This window comes from Peromyscus maniculatus, chromosome 21 (genome assembly GCF_049852395.1).
Source record: "Peromyscus maniculatus bairdii isolate BWxNUB_F1_BW_parent chromosome 21, HU_Pman_BW_mat_3.1, whole genome shotgun sequence".
In the NCBI taxonomy this organism is placed as follows: domain Eukaryota; kingdom Metazoa; phylum Chordata; class Mammalia; order Rodentia; family Cricetidae; genus Peromyscus; species Peromyscus maniculatus.
The window spans coordinates 3169776-3188566 of record NC_134872.1 but is presented as its reverse complement, the minus strand read 5'-3'; the positions used below and the strand labels follow the sequence as shown (position 1 = coordinate 3188566).

The 18791-nt window shown below is 45.0% G+C and overlaps 1 protein-coding gene across 1 annotated transcript in view; it reads right to left on the bottom strand.

Annotated features, from left to right (window-relative positions):
* The window catches only part of LOC102917010 (butyrophilin subfamily 1 member A1-like), a 28687-nt gene extending 12317 nt beyond the window's left edge, over nucleotides 1-16370 (bottom strand). The window contains 7 exon segments of the mRNA XM_076558275.1: nucleotides 5475-5501; nucleotides 6880-6906; nucleotides 6989-7009; nucleotides 7214-7414; nucleotides 7528-7809; nucleotides 8728-9078; nucleotides 16281-16370. Coding sequence (XP_076414390.1) covers nucleotides 5475-5501; nucleotides 6880-6906; nucleotides 6989-7009; nucleotides 7214-7414; nucleotides 7528-7809; nucleotides 8728-9078; nucleotides 16281-16365 — 994 coding nt within the window. The 5' untranslated portion in view covers nucleotides 16366-16370.
* Nucleotides 16371-18791: the final 2421 nt, after the last annotated feature.

Genomic DNA, 18791 nt, shown 5'->3' with positions numbered 1-18791 from the left:
TGTCCCCCCTTTTATTCTTTAGTCCCTCTTCTTTTTTCTTTAGTCCTTGTTCATGGCGCCATTCTGTGGGGCGTTTACCCACCAACCCCACGGCTCCCCAGAGTTTTCTTGAGTGTGAGCAGCAGGAAATATTAGATAGAAGGATTTATAGCAGAGAATCTTGCGGAGATAAACAGACAGAAAATAAAGGATAGCCTCGAGAGGGCCTGGAACCTATTCCAACCGGCCCTGACTGTCTCTGGCCCAGGGTTTCTATAGAGATGCCATGGGGTGGAGCAAAAGACCTCCTCCCCCAGCACAGCCAAGTGCAGACCATCTCAGACACCTGCACTCAGGCCCGTGGTCCTGATCATCCTCTATTCAGACCTGCTGGGTAAAGCCACGAGGATCCCCAGAACGGGCTCCCACAGCTGTGTAAGAGCTGACTGGACTCCTGTGCAGATGTCAGATTTGAGGAGATTCAAAGAAGCTATAGTGTCATATGGTATGCATTCTCTGTTTGTGAAGCAGAAGCTAAAGTCGTGGTCAACTTGTAATAGAATTATCCCTCAAGACTGGAGATATTTGGTTACAGTCGTTTTAGAGGCTGGTCCTCAATTACAAGCTGGTGGAAAGATGAGGCTAAGACCACAGAACAACAAAGTAGGGCTAGAGGAACGGAAATCTCCAAATATCAACTTCCTGGAGAGGGAGATTATGCTAATGTAGAAAGGCAATTTTTATATCATGACCATACCCTGGCTATATGCCACACAGCAGCTTTGAAAGCTTGGGACAGAACTGAAGAAGTAGGAAAGAAAATTGAGTCATTTACAAAAGATATACAAGGCCCAAAAGAAACCTGCACAGATTTCTTACAAAGGCTGTCTTCAGCAGTAAATAGAATGATACCAAATTCAGAAGCTAGAAAGATAATAATTGAATTTCTGGCTTTTGAAAATGCTAATGCACAATGCAAAGGGGTAATTAGGCTGTTAAAGGGAGATCAGCATCCTTGGAGGAATGAATCTGAGATACAATTAATATTGAATCTCATGACCATGATGATGCTTAAATAGGAGAGGTGATTTCTAGAGGTTTGAAGAAAAATAGTAATGTCAGGTGTTTCAATTGTGGTAAACAAGGTCACCTAAAAAAGGACTGTAAACAGGGTGTCCCTAGAAATACTGTTTTTTCACAGAACAATGGCAACAGAATGCCCTCCATTCCATATTATGCAGAAGGTGTGGTAAAAGCAGACACTAGACTAAAGAATGTATATCAACATTGGACAGACAAGGTAATCCTTTGCCTTTGTTGTCAGGAAAACTCCCTGAGGGGCCTCTTGCAGCTGCCCCATCTCAAATACTGTTCAGTCCTTTCCTGTCATCATGGAAGAAACTCCTTCCCAGAACAATTAAAGAACCTAATACCTATTTTAAAAAATCATACTGCTCTGGATGATAAAACAGCTTTAGAAAATAAAACAAAAATTTAAGGGGAAACCATAAATCAAAATTGATAAAGATTAGATTTGGAAACTCCCCAAAGTTAGGGTTGGGGAAGGATTTTGTTTTTATTTTTCAGGAAAATAAAAACAACCATCTTGAGGAATTTAAAGATGTTTGGACAAATAAGCATCCAAAGAAGAAAGAAGAACTATCTGAAAAAAAAAATTACCAAAAAGAGAAATAATCTGACCTAATGCAATCTCTGAAGTCTCCAAAAAGATGATGGGATCCCACAACAATGATTCTATCAAGACAATGTAATACCACTAAGATGACCAATGCCACTCAAAGATTGATTTTGGACTACAAACTGCTCAGGACAATTTCGAGATGGCTAGCTGAGATGATCCAGCTTCACAGACTACTCGAGCAAGGACTTGAGGCATTTTCCCATTATGCAGAGACTGGACAACAAATGAGACAGCTACCTCTCCCAGGACTTGACAATTAACCCAAAATTTTCTTTTCAGGATCCCCTAGAGATGCCTTCACCCCCAGACAGCAGGAAGTAATTTTAAGAATGATACCCACATTCCCAAGAGGTGGGGTGGGTAGTTTTCAGTCATTCAATGGGTTATGGATAATTGTCATTGTTTAGGATGGTTGGTTACAACTTGTTAATTGATAATGATCATGAAAAAAGCTAAACAAAGATTAGATTCAGGGTTCTTGTTTGAAAATAAGAAAAAGAGGATGTAGATAAGAGGTAGATTATTGAATCTACTCTGAAAAAAAGAGAGAGAATATGGATATAAGATAAAAAGGTAAATTATTGAATCTACTATTAGAAAACAACTGTTAGTTTTAAATATTTTACATTGGATTGGATTTTTTGTTTGTTGTATACAAATTTGAGATTAATTTTTGTTAGAATATACCACTCATATATTTCTAATCTTGTTTAAGGTATTGCACCTATACAATTCATTTAACAATGTAATGTAAATTGCTAGTCCTTGAAAGTTATTATTACCAACTAATTAGGATATATGAAATGCAAGTTAATAGTCATTACAATCAAACTTGTAGTCATATTAGGTATGTTTTCAAGGTCAAACACAAATATATTTGTAGATAGACAGTCATCTTCAAACACTTCAGAGATCTACAGAATACAGCATTTAAGATATTTTAGTAACATAGATTCTTTCTTCTTTTTTATGAATATGAGACATGTCTGCTCCTGGCAGCACCAACCTACTTCAGAGAAGATGATGGGCATTGAAGAAACTCCTAATGGAGTTTACTTGCTTTGTGGCAAAAGCTAGCCACTGGACAAGAAAGTGCCCTTACATGGGCTGCTGACAGTATGTTGTCCAAAATGGACAAGCAGGACACAAATGAAAGTGACTGCAGAACTTTGCCAAGACAAAGTAGGAAGGCCCTTCAGAAAATCCTGCTTCACAGATGAGTCTGTCAGATATGCTAGGCCTATAGGCCAAAGATGATGCCCCAACATTGCAGAGAAATCTTGGTTGACTGTCCAGGTAGCCAGCTGTTTCTGTCATTTCTCACATTTTTTGAAAGTTGCTTGCCTGCACTTCCTGTTTACTTAGGTAGTATTATTTCCTTCTCAGATCTCTGAGGGAGTTGAAGATTAGACAGTTATAGTTATAGATTTTTTTAACGAATTCAGAAAAGAAACTCACTAAAGAGGTGTAAAGTGTGTAAGTTTGAAAGACACCAAAAGGTAGTTTTTGGTTGATAATACAAGTTAGGATAGAAAGTGAATTAGGTACACTTTCGACTCACCAAAATGGGATAATTACCAGAGTTTTTTGTCTGAATTTGTCAAATGTTTATGGACTGGACATTGTTAATGTAACTCTTGAGTGTATATATTGTATATACTTATTGTACTTATTTATATAGTTTTTCTTATATTAGTTATAAGAAAACTTATTATTTTAGACAAAAATGAATAAATGTGGTGATATATTTTGTACCCCAATAAAGATTGCCTGAGGATGAGAGAAACAGAGCCAGCCACTAGATTAGACATAGAGGTCAGGCAGTGGTGTCACACACACCATTGATCCTATCACTGAGAGGAAGAGATTTATCTGGATCTCTGTGAGTTCAAGGCCACACTGGAAACAGAGCCAGGCAGTGGTAGCACACACCTGTAATCCCAGTACTGGGAAGCACACACACCTGTAATCCCAGGAAGTGACAACAGGGTGGAGAAAAGTATATAAGGCTGAGGAAACAGAAACTAAAGCAGTTCAGCTGAGACCCTTTTGGGTGAGGACTCAGAGGCTTTCAGTCTGAGGATTCATAGAAACAGGATCAGCTGAGGAGTTGGTGAGGTGACGTTGGCTGTGGCTTGCTCTGCTTCTCTAATCTTTCAGCTTTCACCCAAATATCTGGCTTGAGTTTTTATTAATAAGATATTTTAAGATTTGAGCAACAGACCATGCTGTCACTGACAGTGGCTTACACTAGAGGAAAAACCAGAATGCATTCTTTGAGTCTGAGAAAGCATTCCTGCTGTGTTCTGATAGAGGCTTATCAGTGATAAGAACAGAAGGACACTCATCTCATCCTGCCAGAGGTAGGGTGGGAAGAGAGAGAGAGACAGAGACAGAGACAGAAAGACAGAGAAAGACAGAAAGAGAAGAAGATGACATGCTGGAGATGGTGAGGCCAGAGGAAACATAAGGGTCACTGCTGTGTTAGCTTTTACTGGAGAGATGAACACATGTCTAGTCACACAGACAGGTGTGTGTGACAGATGGAAGGAAAGATTTCACTGAAGAACACCTCGTGGAAACACAGAAACAATGAGTATAATTAGGGTTCCGTTGGGGCCGGGTGGTGGTCGCACACGCCTTTAATCCCAGCACTCAGGAGGCAGAGCCAGGCGGATCTCTGTGAGTTCAAGGCCAGCCTGGGCTAGCAAGTGAGCTCCAGGACGTGCAAAGCTATGCAGAGAAACCCTGCCTCAAAAAAAAAAAAATTAGGGTTCTGTAATGAAGCATGAGCTATGGCTGAGCAACCACAACACCAAAGGACCAAAAACTCCCTCTCACCCAATAATCATTAAATGTCTATATAGATACTTGGGGAAGAACATGATCATGAGGCCTTCCACAGCCACCTTTATCTGCCTCATAGGGAGGGTAATTGAGATTACTTAGCAGGTGATGGTGCTTGCCACCAAGCCAGACAACCTGAGTTTGATCCCTGGGACCCACTTAATGAAAAGAGAGGAGAGACTTCTGCAGGTTTTCCTCTGACCTCCACACTAATGCCAAATACACACACACACACACACACACACACACACACACACACACACACACGCACACGCACACGCACACGCATGCACGCACACACACACACACACACACACACACACACACACGCACGCACACGCACACACGCACACACAAAGAGACAGAAAGAGAGAATATCTTGGGGAAGGGCAGGCCCTGTGGGCTCCTCTCTCCTGATGGGACCAGTTTGTGCAGGTCTCGTTTGAGGAGTCACAGCTTCTGACAGCTCAAGAGGACAACAACTACACTGTGCTGACTAGCCTTTATGTCAGCTTGACACAAGGTGCGGTCATCTGGGAGGAAGGAATATTAACTGAGAAGATGCTTCCATAGGACTGGCCTGTAGGCAAGTCCTTTGGGCACTTTCTTGATTGATGATTAATGATGGATATGGGAGAACCTAGCCCATGGTGGGCAGTGCCATCTCATGGCTGGTGGTCACAGAGTATATGAGAAAAGAAACTGGGTAAGCCAGGGTCACCAATACAGTACTCAGCACTCCACCACAGACTCTGCATCAGCCCTAAGTCCAGATTCCTGCCCTGTGTTTCTTCCTGCCTTGACTTGCTATGGAGATGGACTGGAAGTGTGAGTCACACACACTTTCCCCCTCAAATTGCATTTGTTCATGGTGTTTCATCACAGCCCAAAAAACTCTAAGGCACGTTTTCTGCCCAGACCATAGCATTCTACAAGAGTCACGTACCTGCATATAGCTGGGCCTTCCTCCAGGCTGTAAAAGAACATATTCTCCTGAGAACTCAATCAGAACAGCCCCACTAAAGCAGTCTACTAACCTGTCCCTCCCTCCATTCTACAGGTGAGGAGCGAGGACTCTAAGGAGCTGGCTCCTGCAAGATGCAGAGGCAGCAGAGGATTATGGGAAATTCTCTGGATCACAGATGGGAAAAATGGTGTTGTAGGCTAAGTTCCACCACTGATCTGATACTGTGCGGCTTTTTAGCAGTCAAATAGCTACCTCTACTTATAAAACTAAAATGTAAAAAATAATAATAATATTTTATAATCATTCAGCTTCACTCCTAATCAAAACCTTGCTGTGTGAGAAAAAAAATCTTAGGGACTAAAATAAAATTATTCCACAACTATCAGAAACATTATAACATCAGCACTTTTTGGAAAGCTTATTTGGAGATGAGCTGAAAAAGGAGTATGTATAAAACATAGACAGGAAGGGAGTTTTTGGGTGAAATGCCCAGTGTTCCTCGTGTAAAATATCTCTAAAACCAGGCACCACTATTCCAGAAACATTAGCCTACCCTCTTCTTCCCACTGAGGTCAGCAGCCCTGGCCTCTGCCCATCACTTTGATCAACACCATGAAAAACTAAGGGAACAGATTCCCTGGGGGTTGACTGTGGATTGAGAGGAGGTCATACTCCAGAATCTGTGTGTTTATTTACTTATAAACACCTTGTGCTGGTTAGGATTTTCTCAATTTGACACTAGCTAGAGTCATCTCAGAGGAGGAGCCTCAATGGAGAAAATGCCCCCATCAGCACAGCAGTAAGCAAGACTATGGAGCATTTTCTTGGTGGATGATTATTGTAGAAGCGGCCAGCCCACTGTGGACAGCGCCACCCTGGACAGGTAGTCCTGGAGTGCAGCAGCAAGCAGGCTGAACAAGCCTTTGGGAGTAAGCAAGTAAGCCTTTCTCTGTGGTCTCTGCTCCAGGTTCCTGCCTTAAGTTCCTAAAAACTTTCCTCAGTGATGGACTGTGATGTGAAAATGTGTAAGATAAATAAACTCTTCCCTGCCCAAGTTCCATTTAGTCATGATGTTTTATCACAGCAAGAGAAACCTAACTGAGACATCTTTTTTCATGAAATTTAAATACTGCTGTTTGGCTCCCAGTTGTCGACAATAGTCTGGAGCTACTGGAGCCAAAGTCAGCAATACAGTAGACAGGAGTGAGACCCAGGGCACAGGACACATCCAGGAGTCTCATGTCCTCCATCTCTGGGCCTCCCCTTCCCTGAACCTTCCACTTCTGTCCCCCAAAGGGATTCTAACTCTGCGTAGAATCAAGGAGAGGGCACACCTGGCCACATGTGCCACAAGGAACCATGGGACACTGGGACAGTCACTCACCAGCCCTGTAAGCTGCCTTCCTCCAATCTGAAAAACAACACACAGGAGTCAAGTGAGCTACTGGGCACTGAGGGGACACCCAGGGCTCAGGAGGGAAAGCATGGCTCACCAAGCTCTTCCTGGAGTGTGCCTGAAAAACAGGGAGAAGACAGGGTCTGTGCACTGGACACAAAAACAGGAAACACAATTGTTTCCTAGTAGTCTAAACTGCAGACCACCTGACCCCCGACACTCCAGCCATCCTCTCTGGGCTTTCTTGGCCACCGACTCTGATCCCAGAACACTGCATCTTCCCGGGACTCTGGCCCAGTCCTGGGCTGCTGTCATGACTTACTTGTGGTCTTCAGCTCAGCCTCCTTTTTCTTCTGGAATGACTCCTGCTCACGCTGCAGATTCTCCCATTCCTGCCGCAACTGCAGCTTTGATAAATGTTCTCTTCTGAGAAAATGGCATGACCCTAAGACCAGAAGTCCCATCATGGTCACACTCACGGCAAAAGCTGGCATCCAGGGAGAAGCCTGAGGGAAGAAGGGCTCTGTGGCCCAGGCAGAGAGCCAGTGAGTGCCACACCTGAGGACAGTCAGCCCAGCACACTCCAGGAAGGCCATCTGCTTCCCAAGCTCTGTAGGAGTGAGGAACAGCCCTCACCTGGGATGAACATGCCCATGGCCTTCTCCTGGCCCAAGATGGGATTGAACATGGAACAGGTCACATTCCCCAAAGAGCTGTCTCTCACCACCAATGTGGTCTTCATGCTGAACAGCCCCTCATCATCCTCAGTGTGGTTCTCAGAGGATGCTGGGAGCCTCTCCCCTCTGGAGTCTCTCCACTGCACCTGGGGCTTCGGGTACCACCCTGAAGTCATGCACACCACACACACGCCACCGTCTTCTGGACCTTTGATGTCTACTTCAGGGACAGAGCCCATCACTGCAGGAGGAAACATGTGAAGACCCCAGAAGCCACTTTGGGCTCAGGCTCCACAGGATCACCTATGTGTCTCATAGGAATCTCTCATGGAAACATAGTAATTGAACATGAAAAGCACACCTGTTTTGGGACTAGGTTGAGCCCCTGTTGCCCAACAGAAGAAAGATAACAGGGTCTACTATGGGGGACAGAGCACAGGCCACTCTTTGTTCAACCACAAGATCCAGAGGAAACAGAATAGGGTTGAGTCAGGGAGACCTGATATAGAAACCATCATCCATCTCTCCATTAGCCACACACCTGTGACCCCTGGGATAGCAGGCCCACACCCAGCTCCCCCTAGGGAAGACAAAATCCTGACATCCCTCCTTATTCTACTTACTCATTTGTCTTGAACATTGATCATCATTTCACATTGACTTCTCATTGGGGCATTGATCATCAATTAATATTGACTTCTCATTGGGGCATTGATCATCATTTAACATTGACTTCTCATTGGGGCACTCTGATATTTCTGCCTGTTCCTCTAAAATATAAATTCCATCATCTGGTATTTTACATGACACTGACAGTGTCTCTGGTCCCCAGAGCAAGGACCAGCACATTTTGGATTAATGGATGTAGGAATGAGTCACTGTTACTCATATAAAAATGGGGCATCAAAAATAAATAAAAGTAAAAATGATGGACCAGAGCCACATATGGTAGACAATGCTTATGAGCCCAGAACCTAGGAGGAAGCAAGAGGATCCTACATTCATCATCACCCTCCACTACAAATCTGGATCAAGGACAGCCTGCTCTACATGGACCTCCCCTCATTCAATAAATTAAGGAGCTGAGATACATGATCCCTTAGTTTCCTCCCACACACAATTCACCCAACATCTTTAGAACAGGGATCAGTTCACCAACCTGCCACCTTCAGTTCCAAGATGGCCTCTTCATAGAAGAGACCACGTTTGAAGAAGCAGACATATATTCCACTGTCTGGCTCCTGGACATTTCCAATGCGCACAGCAGCCTTGCCTTGGTGGAACTGATCCTTCACCAGCCAGGTCCGTCCTGAATACTTGGCCATTTGCTCTTCCTTCTGCTCTTGTTGGTTCCGATAGACAAATACTGCCTCTGAGAATCTGGAGCGGAACCACCTCAACTCCTCCATATTCTCCACACTCATGACTGGAACCAGGGAGCAGGGAAGTATGGCTTCCCCACCTGGAGCAGCCACAATGGGCTCTGAGGGACCAAACACCAGGAACTCCTCTGTGGACACAGATGTACCAGTGAGGGGACTGAAGAGACATGGGTCAAAGCAGAGAACACCCACAGTGAAGTGAAGATCCTGGCATGGGAGGCAAAGGCTATTTGAGGTTGCTCTAGGCCTTGTGGATCAGGCATCCAGAACTAATAAACAGAAGTTCTTCAGACTATGGCACTGTAGCCCATAAATAATGGCTAGAACTTCCTCTTCTGCCTGTGCCCCTGACCCCAGACACTTCCATGAAGAAACCACTTGTGCATTCATTCTCTAGGTTGCATGCACCTAGTCACTAGGGTGCCTTTCAGTAACTAGATCTCAGCCTAGAGCTTCACTTTCATCAGTGTGGGGGACCATCCCACCCCACTTTTCCCCAGGGTACTCTTGAGTAGGAGCTTTTGGCATTCCTGGCCACTCCCCCATGACTGTGCATGCTCTGGAAGAATGATTGGATATCCTGGGACCTTACATCCTACATAATCTGTTGGCTGCATGGTCAGGTAATTTGCATGCAGCATGATCACGTAATCTATGCACATGCATGGCATAGGTATATAAGCCCATATGTGCATATTTGAGGGAATCCCAAAAAAGTGGGTCACAGACACCTCCTCTCTCTCTCTCTCTCTCTCTCTCTCTCTCTCTCTCTCTCTCCCTGCACAATCTTCCATAGGCCTAAGCCCATTTCCATCTGTTCCTTCTCTTAATAAACTCTTATAGTGGGTTTTGTTGTGCCTCATGGCTTTTCTTACACAGTAAATAGCACTGCTTAATGAATAACACTGTACCACCTAATAACTAATAGGAGCAGCAGAAAATATTAGATAGAAGTATAGATGGAAGAGAAACAGAAAATACAGGATAGCCTTGAGAGAACCTGAATCCTAATCCATCAGGCCCTGACTGTCTCTGCCAAAGGGCTTTTAAAGGAATGCCAAGGGGTAGAGCAAAAGACCTCCTCCCAGTACAGCCAAGTGCAGACCATCTCAGACACCTGGTACTCAGGCCCATGGTCCAATCATCCTCTTTATGCAGACCTGCTGGGTAAAGCCACAAGGAAACCCAAATGGGCTCCAACAGGTCCCTGCTTCTTAATATATAAACAAACAACTTCCCCATTAAAAGCTCACAGCAATCTCCATAGCTGTCACATCTCCCATTATAGCAGTAGAGGATGATAAAGACGGCATTTCTTTTTTGGAATGGGTCTAAGGTGACTACAGCAGTCTTAGCTGCATCAAGTTCTTTCTAAACCTGCAACCTCTGGATGCAACTGCATCAAACTTAAAGACTCCCTTAGCTTCATCATTAACATTAATGATGATATCATAATTCTAACATAAATACTGAGGTTATCAATCATAATGAGGTTATCATAATTCTAACATAAATATTGCTGTACATAGTTACAATTCTCTCAAACTTACATCTAAAAGCAAACCCTTAATAGAACATTTAAACTTCTTGCTAACAAAACATAGGATAAACTTCTGATGTGTTCACATCAAACTTAAACACTTCCTTAACCTCACCAAACCATGGTGCATCAATATCAATATGTTAACATAATAATTCTAGCATGAACATTACTATACACTGTTATAATTCCTGCAAACCTACATTCAAAGCAATACTCTCAATATAACTATCAACACTTTTCTACAAACCTACATTCAAGAGCAATTTCTTAATAGAACTATACAAAACACAACATTAATTCACTCAAGTAACAAGAAAATATTTTTAAATTAAATAGACTGAGGAATATTAACACTCCCCCTTTTCTTTATAATTTTTTAAACTAAATTTTGAGCCTAGTTAGAAAAAAACCCAACTTCTCCATTTAAACAGTTCCATTTTTAACACAAAACCAGATCCATAAGCAGTTCCATAAAACAGTTGCATAAATTGTCAATGTTGATAGATTCTACATGTGTAAATAAATTCAAAATTGTCCCATTGCGATGAAATCACTACTTACATGAAACCATTTCATTTAAATCCGAAAAGTTCAAAAGAATAAATTCTGGTACCAGGTCTAAAAGTTCTTCTGAGCGCTCACAATCAGGGCCTAGCTCATCAGCCACCCTTAAGCTTTGTATAGCATATAGCTCCAACTATGAGGAGTCCCATAATCAAAACTTTTCTTCAGCTCAAGCAAGTCTCTCTGAAGCTTTGCTCTCAGCTACCACTGCCCTTTGCAATCTGTAGACTTCCATAACTAGGCTATTCCCAGACCCCTGTGTCCTGAGGCTAGAGAGCTTTCTTTCTTTCTTTTTTTGTTGGGTTTACGAGACAGGGTTTCTCTGTGTAGCTTTGGAGCCTGTCCTGGAACTCGCTCTGTAGACCAGGCTGGCCTCAAACTCACAGAGATCCACCTGCCTCTGCGTCCTGAGTAAGGGGATTAAAGGCGTGCGCCACCACCGCCCAGCGACTAGAGAGCTTTCAATCACCTCATGCCACACTCCATCTTTCCCACAGCAACCCTGGCTCTAGGAGGAAACCCAGCTGCTATGAACTGCGGCTTCCTCGGGTCCCTTTACCTGCTTCACCAACCATCCAGTCTCAGCGCCCCGGGTCCCAGAATCCTCTGTATGCTGTCCTGTTGCCCCGCGGAATGTAACCCCAGAGCAACTCCATGTTTCCAGCCACACCTTTCCTGCAGAGTCCCAGTCTGGCTGTTGGTTTAGCCTGGAGCACAGCTCTCACCTCCACGGCTTCCTGGGCTCCCACATGACTCAGTTGCTCATCCAGCAAGACACCGGTTCTCTGCCCTTGGCCTCTGCTGAGCCACCTGCTGGGCTTTCCACCTCTCCTGTGGTGTCTCAGGCCCCAGCCACCAGGGGCTGGCCTGCTCCAGCAGCTGGGGTCAGAAGTCTTCACTGCACACTGCTGCTTGCCATTCACCTTTCTCTTGGCATGCCATCTCTGCCGGGCTTTCCCAGTGCTGCCTGTCACTCCCCTCTCTCGCAGCCTAGCGTGTCCACCTCTCACTGTGGCTTCCTTTCAGTAGGAAGCTTGCAGACCCTCGAGCATCTGCCACCTGCACTGCGTTGGTGTTCCTCGCTGGAAGTCTCCGAAGCTGCTTTTTGCAGTTATTGGCGGCTTCTGCATCTGCCGAGTTTGCTTTCTGCTAGGGACACTGCTTCCTGCGACCTAGGTTGGGAAAACCTACTCTTCTGTAAATCACTATTTTATTAAACCTTCTCCATATAATCCCTGTATTAAACCTTCACTATGTCCCTAAACCTAAAGCCCATATCCTACCTTAATATATTATACCTAAGTCTTACTTACGCCTACCCAGGATCTTTACACCTAAAGCTTACTCCGCCCTGATATGTAAACCCACATCTCTATGATTCACTTTATTCACACTTCTTATTTAAACTTATGTTTACAATTAGCATGGCGATTTACGACGTGTATTTACATTTTTCATAAAAGAAAAACTCCATAGATCTATTTTACAAACTTATATTCATAAGAACTGTTAAGCAAACTCTCTATAGAGCTACTGTTAGCAAATATCTAACTTAGCAAACACCTAAAAGATTTCTAAACACCTAGAAGAGATTTAGAAAAGATTTCTTGCCGGGCGGTGGTGGCGCACGCCTTTAATCCCAGCACTCGGGAGGCAGAGCCAGGTGGATCTCTGTGAGTTCGAGGCCAGCCTGGGCTACCAAGTGAGTTCCAGGAAAGGCACAAAGCTGCACAGAGAAACCCTGTCTCGAAAAACCAAAAAAAAAAAAAAGAAAGAAAGAAAAAGAAAAGATTTCTTAACATTTAGAAGAAATGTTACATTATCTTACAACAAGACAGAGAGTAATTTTCTTTGAAATTTAATTTGAAAATATAAATAAATGTAAACTGCTAGTTATTGAACCCAAAAAGGAAGAAAAGAGAATGAGAAGAAAAGCCTTCTAAGGAGCATAATTTCTAAGTGACTTTACTGCCCTCATAGACAGCCCTTTGTCATCCAGCTGCCATAAAAGACACTCTGTGCTTCTATTAGGCAATATAAGGCACTTTCTCAAAAGAGCCTATCTAGCCAAAAGCGGCGCAGCTCCAAGCTCCGTTTTCTTACAGTTTTTCATTGGCGCTGACACTCAGCAAAATCTCAGACAATTTTCCTCCTTCTTAATTTTCTAAAAGCTGTTTATTAAGTTTACCATGAGCATTTTTTTAATATCAGTGTTTCTCTGGAATCTTAAACACAGCCCAATCTCATAAGCTTATTTTGTTTTAATTATCTCCTGTGAGGCAAGCTGTTTGTTTGTTCTCAGCTTATGGGGATGTAAATCTAAGCTTTCTAGTAATGCTTAAGAAAGAAACTTCGTTTTGATCTGGAAAAAAAGTTTTTCCAGGCAGTACCATCATTTTTAGCTGCAAAACTGCATTTCCCAGAAATCCTTTCTCTATAGCATCATGCTATTACTACATTTCCAAGCTACTTTTTTCAAAACTACATTTCCCATCATGCCTTTCACTTCCCTTTACTGGGTTAGTTTTCATGGTTTTGCTTTTGCAATAAGAAATTTCTTTTTCTTCTCTATGTTTGTTTTAGGATGCCTGCATCACCGCTTAACATGTGTGCCTCTCCAATTAGATCTTTCGCCTGACCGAGTCCCGGAGTGGGTTGGGCGACTCAGGAAAGTACTTCTTTGCCCAAGGCAAAATTCCCTTGTGGCTTGCTCTTCCATGTTACCCAGTCAGTGAGGGAAATGAAAGAACTAGAAACAAAGCTTCCTCAGAAAGATCCTTTCCCTAATAGAAAAGAGCTGTTTGCCTCCTCCCCAGACCAGAATCCCTGACGCTGCAGCACAGCCTGGCTTCACCTCTTCCTCCTCCTGCCCTTTCCCAGGTTGATGACTAGATTCCAGCTGCAGAAGGATTTCTGGCTGCTGTTTGTTTGTTTGTTTGTTTGTTTGTTTGTTTGTTTGTTTAAACAAGCCTGAAGAGACAGAGCTTAGAAGAGGGATTTGTCCAGTTCCAAGAGGTCTTTTTGTTTTTTCTTAGAGTGAAACCACAGGTGACTTCCTGTACTCTCTCAGGTGAATCTAATTTTGCCCTCACAAAAAGAGAAAAATCTGAGAAAGTTCTGAAAGAATTTTAGATTTTTTTTTTGAGAGAGATTACTAAGTTTTTCCCAAGAAAGCTTTTAGTTTTTGAGAGAGAAAGACCATCAAGTTTTCCCAAAACTTTCCACTTGACTGTGCCTGAGGGAAAATTATTTCCCTAACGCTTGGGACCAAAAGCTTCTCACAGGAATCTTTTTCTCCCCATTTCTTCCTCTGATTTTTCCCAGTTTGTGTTCACAGCCCTATAGTTAGGAAATTAAGGACACAGTTGTCTGTCTTGTAGCTTATCTTATCCTGCTTTTTCTTTGCGCTGTATTCTTACATCCTACTTTTCTAATTTTTTTCTACACTATATTACAGCACTCTACCTTCCTTATTTTTCATAAATAGAAATTAAGAGAGAGGGACAGAATGAAAGAAACCTTGATAGAGAAGATTCTACACTGCAGCCTTGTATTCAGACATCATTTCAGTCCCTTCTTTCTTTTTGTCCTGAAGACAAAGCCCCTGCCTCACTCTACTTTTTCCCACTGGTGCTGGCAGAGTCTAACTTCTACTTTCACCAAGTACTCCAGGCTTTTTTTTGTCTTTGTCCCTGCTCACTGGCGCCATCTGTGGGGGGCCATCCCACCCCCACTTTTCCCCAGGGTACTCTTGAATAGGAGCAGCAGGAAATATTAGAAGTATAGAAGGGAGAGAAACAGAAAATACAGAATAGCCTCGGGAGGGCCTGGATCCTAATCCATCAGGCCCTGACTGTCTCTGCCAAAGGGCTTTTAAAGGAATGCCCAGGGGTGGAGCATAAGTCCTCCCCCCCCAGCACAGAGTGCAGACCATCTCAGACACCTGGTCCTCAGGCCTGTGGTCCAATCATTCTTTTATGAAGACCTGCTGGGTACAGCCACTAGGAAACCTAAATTGGCTCCAACACATTTCATCTGGAGTAGGCCAAAGATCACGCATTTGAAAAGGTCCCTGCAGATGCTCACACGTTGAGACACACAGTAAGTTCTACCTCTCACAGACCCTGTTTTTAGAATCCCTTGATGATTGAACCACACCCAGGAAACTCCCAACCCCAACCCTGAATTCAGTCTATCAGCCCACATCTTTCTCCGCTGAACTATATGTAAACTATAGAACATAGAGCAGGGGATGGAGAGTTGGCTAAGCAGTTAAGAGCACTGGTTACTTCTCCAGAGGACCCAAGATCAATTTCTAGCACCCACATTGTAGTCCACAACCATCTATCACACTCTTTCAGACTCTGTGGGCATCAGATATACATGTGGAACACAGTCATACATTCTGGAAAAACACCCATACACATGAAATAAAATACATGGAGCCAAAGGCAATGTCTGTTAAAAAAAAAAAAAAATTATCATTCCCAGAAGCCCCAATCACTTCTTGATAAAGAACAAAGATAGTCTGCCTCACTCTGACAGCCCTTGGCCCTCTAGGCCTGGAGGACTGATATACAAACACTGTAGGCCCCTAACGAGCTACAGGCATCATGTGCCCCCAAAGAGCTACAGGCACTGTGGGCCCCCATTAGCTACTTATCACTCTGTGCTGCTCCATTTGGCTCTAATCCACTGTTGCCACTCAACAGACCAGGACTCCTGCCTGCTGTCTCCCAACCCCCAACTCTGTGACCCTGTTACGTGGATCAAAGCCATATTGCTGCTCTGCTCAAAGCTCAGTCCTGACTCTACGATGCCCACCAGGACCCACAGGGCTGCTCCCACCTCAGGACCTCCCACACTCAGCTCCTGCTTCTCCCTCCCTGGCTCACTCTGCTCCTACCTACACTGGCCTCCGCAGCTCCTCACAGCCCAGGCACACGGCCAACTTCAAGGCTATGGTCCCAACTATGCTTGCCAGGTACGGTGTGGCTATGGAGCTCAGGTTGGGAAAGGACTCACAATTTTCCAGTCTCATTCTCTCCAATGCTGATGTAGACATGCTCAGCCTCGATTTTTATTACTATTCACTATAAAGGGAAAACTATGAAAATCCTGGATCCCAGATATAAATGAGTTTCCTACATCTGAACAGCAGAGCTCCTCATAGATCCCATTCACTGGAGGGAGCCATGGGAAGGTAGAAAAAGACACACTCACTTGTGGACACCCAGGTAAGCAGCTGGGCAAGGACACACAGGCAGGTGAAATGGCAGGGCAGAGCATGTTGGCAGCAATTTTCCATGTCCTCAAGAGCTGGGGAGAAAAACAGATATGATAGACCAAGACCCCTGGGGAGCAGGCAGGAGGCAGGTTCCACCCAGAGCTTGGACACAAGAGCAGGGAGAGAATCATCAAGCTGGTGTCAGCCCCACAGTACAAAACACATCCATACTAACTGGGTGAAGACCCCGACAGCCCAACACTGACAAACCTCCATGCCTGGGTTCCTCTCAGCTCTGCTGAACAAGACCGAGGAGCTGGGACATCCAAGTCATCTGAGAGGAAGCCTTTCCTTTCCTTCCCACACATCTCCATCCACAGTGCAGCCAAACACAACCCAGAAACCTAGGCCCTGCCTTTCTCAGCAATTTGAGGAACTCAGAGTAGACACCATCACCTCAGCTCTCCATTATCCTCATACTGCATGTGACCCCCAAGACATACAGCCTCTGTCCAGCCCATCCCTCAAAACAGCATGGCTGCCACCTGTGCCTCTACCCTTCCATAATTGTGACCAGGCATCATCTGGGCAGCTTCAGAGACAGACAGGTCTCCCAGAAGGCTGTGGTGCCCATCACAAGTGCCTTGTCCCAGCTTTTGGTTGTGGAGTTGGTCCACACTTCAGTCCCAGCCCAGTCCCTCCATGGTTCCAAGCCATCACCCTACACTCAGCAGGCGCCACACACACATGTCCACAGACAGCTTTGTCCTCATAGTCTCTGTCTTTGATAAAGCCCCTGCATGGTGAAGACAGGCTTGAAAAGAACATAAACAAACCCTAGTCTGCCCCAACCACCTGCTGTCTAGAAGGGTGTGGGAAGGGGAAGCCTAAAGTCCTGAGAAGGACAAACTCAGGGACCTGTGAGCTGTCTCCAGGCTCAGCCACCAGGGATGTGACCTGCAGGGACTCACTGAACACAATCTCAGCTCTGGTTCCTTCCTCGGGCTCAAGGGTGTCTTCAAAGCCAACCTACCTGCTTCTCTTTGCTCCCAGCTCTGGAAGACTGTGACTTCATGGGGGACAGCTCAAGGTCTAAGGAACCCAGCAAAAATCTTCCTCCCAGAGCTCAGCTGCTCCAAGATGCACTCACAGCTCTAAGTTCGGCTCTCCCCAATACCAGGCTCTGGTTTCCACATCTCTGACAGGTTCGTGGTGTCTAGGCAGCAGACAGGAAGCAGAGGCTGGCACAGCCATCATGGCCTCTACAGAGACTTTGACACTGCCTGCTCCAGCAGAGCCCTCCCAGTCCACAGAGCAATTGGAGCTTCAGCCATCAAAACTGAAAGCTAAGGTAATGTGAATTGGGTGTGTTTCCCTCTGCATGTGCCTTTCTCTATCAGGAAGAGGGGAAAGTCCACCCCCCACCCCATCTCTCCCCAGGCCACCCCTACCTACCCCTGCCCCTCCAACCCTGCCTGCTGGGGAGATCCTGAGGTCCACCCATGTTATGGACACCCATGTTATGGAAATGTCATGAGGTAACAGGAGGACAAGGACACCTCACTGAGTCTGTTCAGCATCAGGAGCTGGGGTGGACTCACCAGTTATGTCAACTCCTGTCATAACAGCAAGTGGAGGTGATGTCATGAGCCCTGCTCCAGCTCCAGTAACTAAGAGGAGGGGAGATAGGTCTTCCAGAACCCTGTCTTCCCTGTCCCCACCCCCATCCCACCTCATCCCCAGCCCTGCCCAACACCCACTCCAGGCATCACAGACTCAACAGGAGCCTGCAAGGGACCTTGGACTCCAGGAGCCTTGATATTACAAACTTATCTCCTCCTGGGTCCCCAGCCTATGACTTCCACGTGGGGTGGGGGATGGGGGTGGAAGGCAATGACAGGAGCAGATCAGACAGCTGAGAGGACACTGAGGGGCCTGACTGGGGTGTCCACTGTGTCCTCTCCCAGGGATCGGGGTCACAGCCAGCTGCACTAACAATAAGCACTAGTACAGAGGCCACAGGGGACTGTGCTTGTGACTCAGAACCCTGACACTGTGTGGAGTGGGACATGCCTGCCATCTCAGCACTCAGGAGGTGGAGGCAGGATGACCAGGAACTCAAGGCCATCCTCAGCTACACAGAGTTCAAAGTCAGCCTGAGCTTTGTGCCCCTTGTCTGAAAGGTGGGGGGCTGAGTGAGGAGGAACACACCTTAAATATAAGCAAGGCTGCACAGATGGATCTGTCTGTTTTTGTACAGCCTGGGCTAAATATTGAGTAGGGAAAAAATGTAGGAAAAAAATGAAAAAAGAGAAAGAGAAAGAAAGAAAAAGAAAAGAAGGAAAGAAAAAGGAAAGAAAGAAAGAGAACAACAAAAGAAGAAGGTGACAGTGTGATAAGTAGACTATAAGAGCATTGGCCACCAAGATGACAACCTGAGTTTGATCACTGACTCCAGATAAAGGTAGAAGGACAGAACTGAGTGCTGTGGCATAATGCCCTTGTAA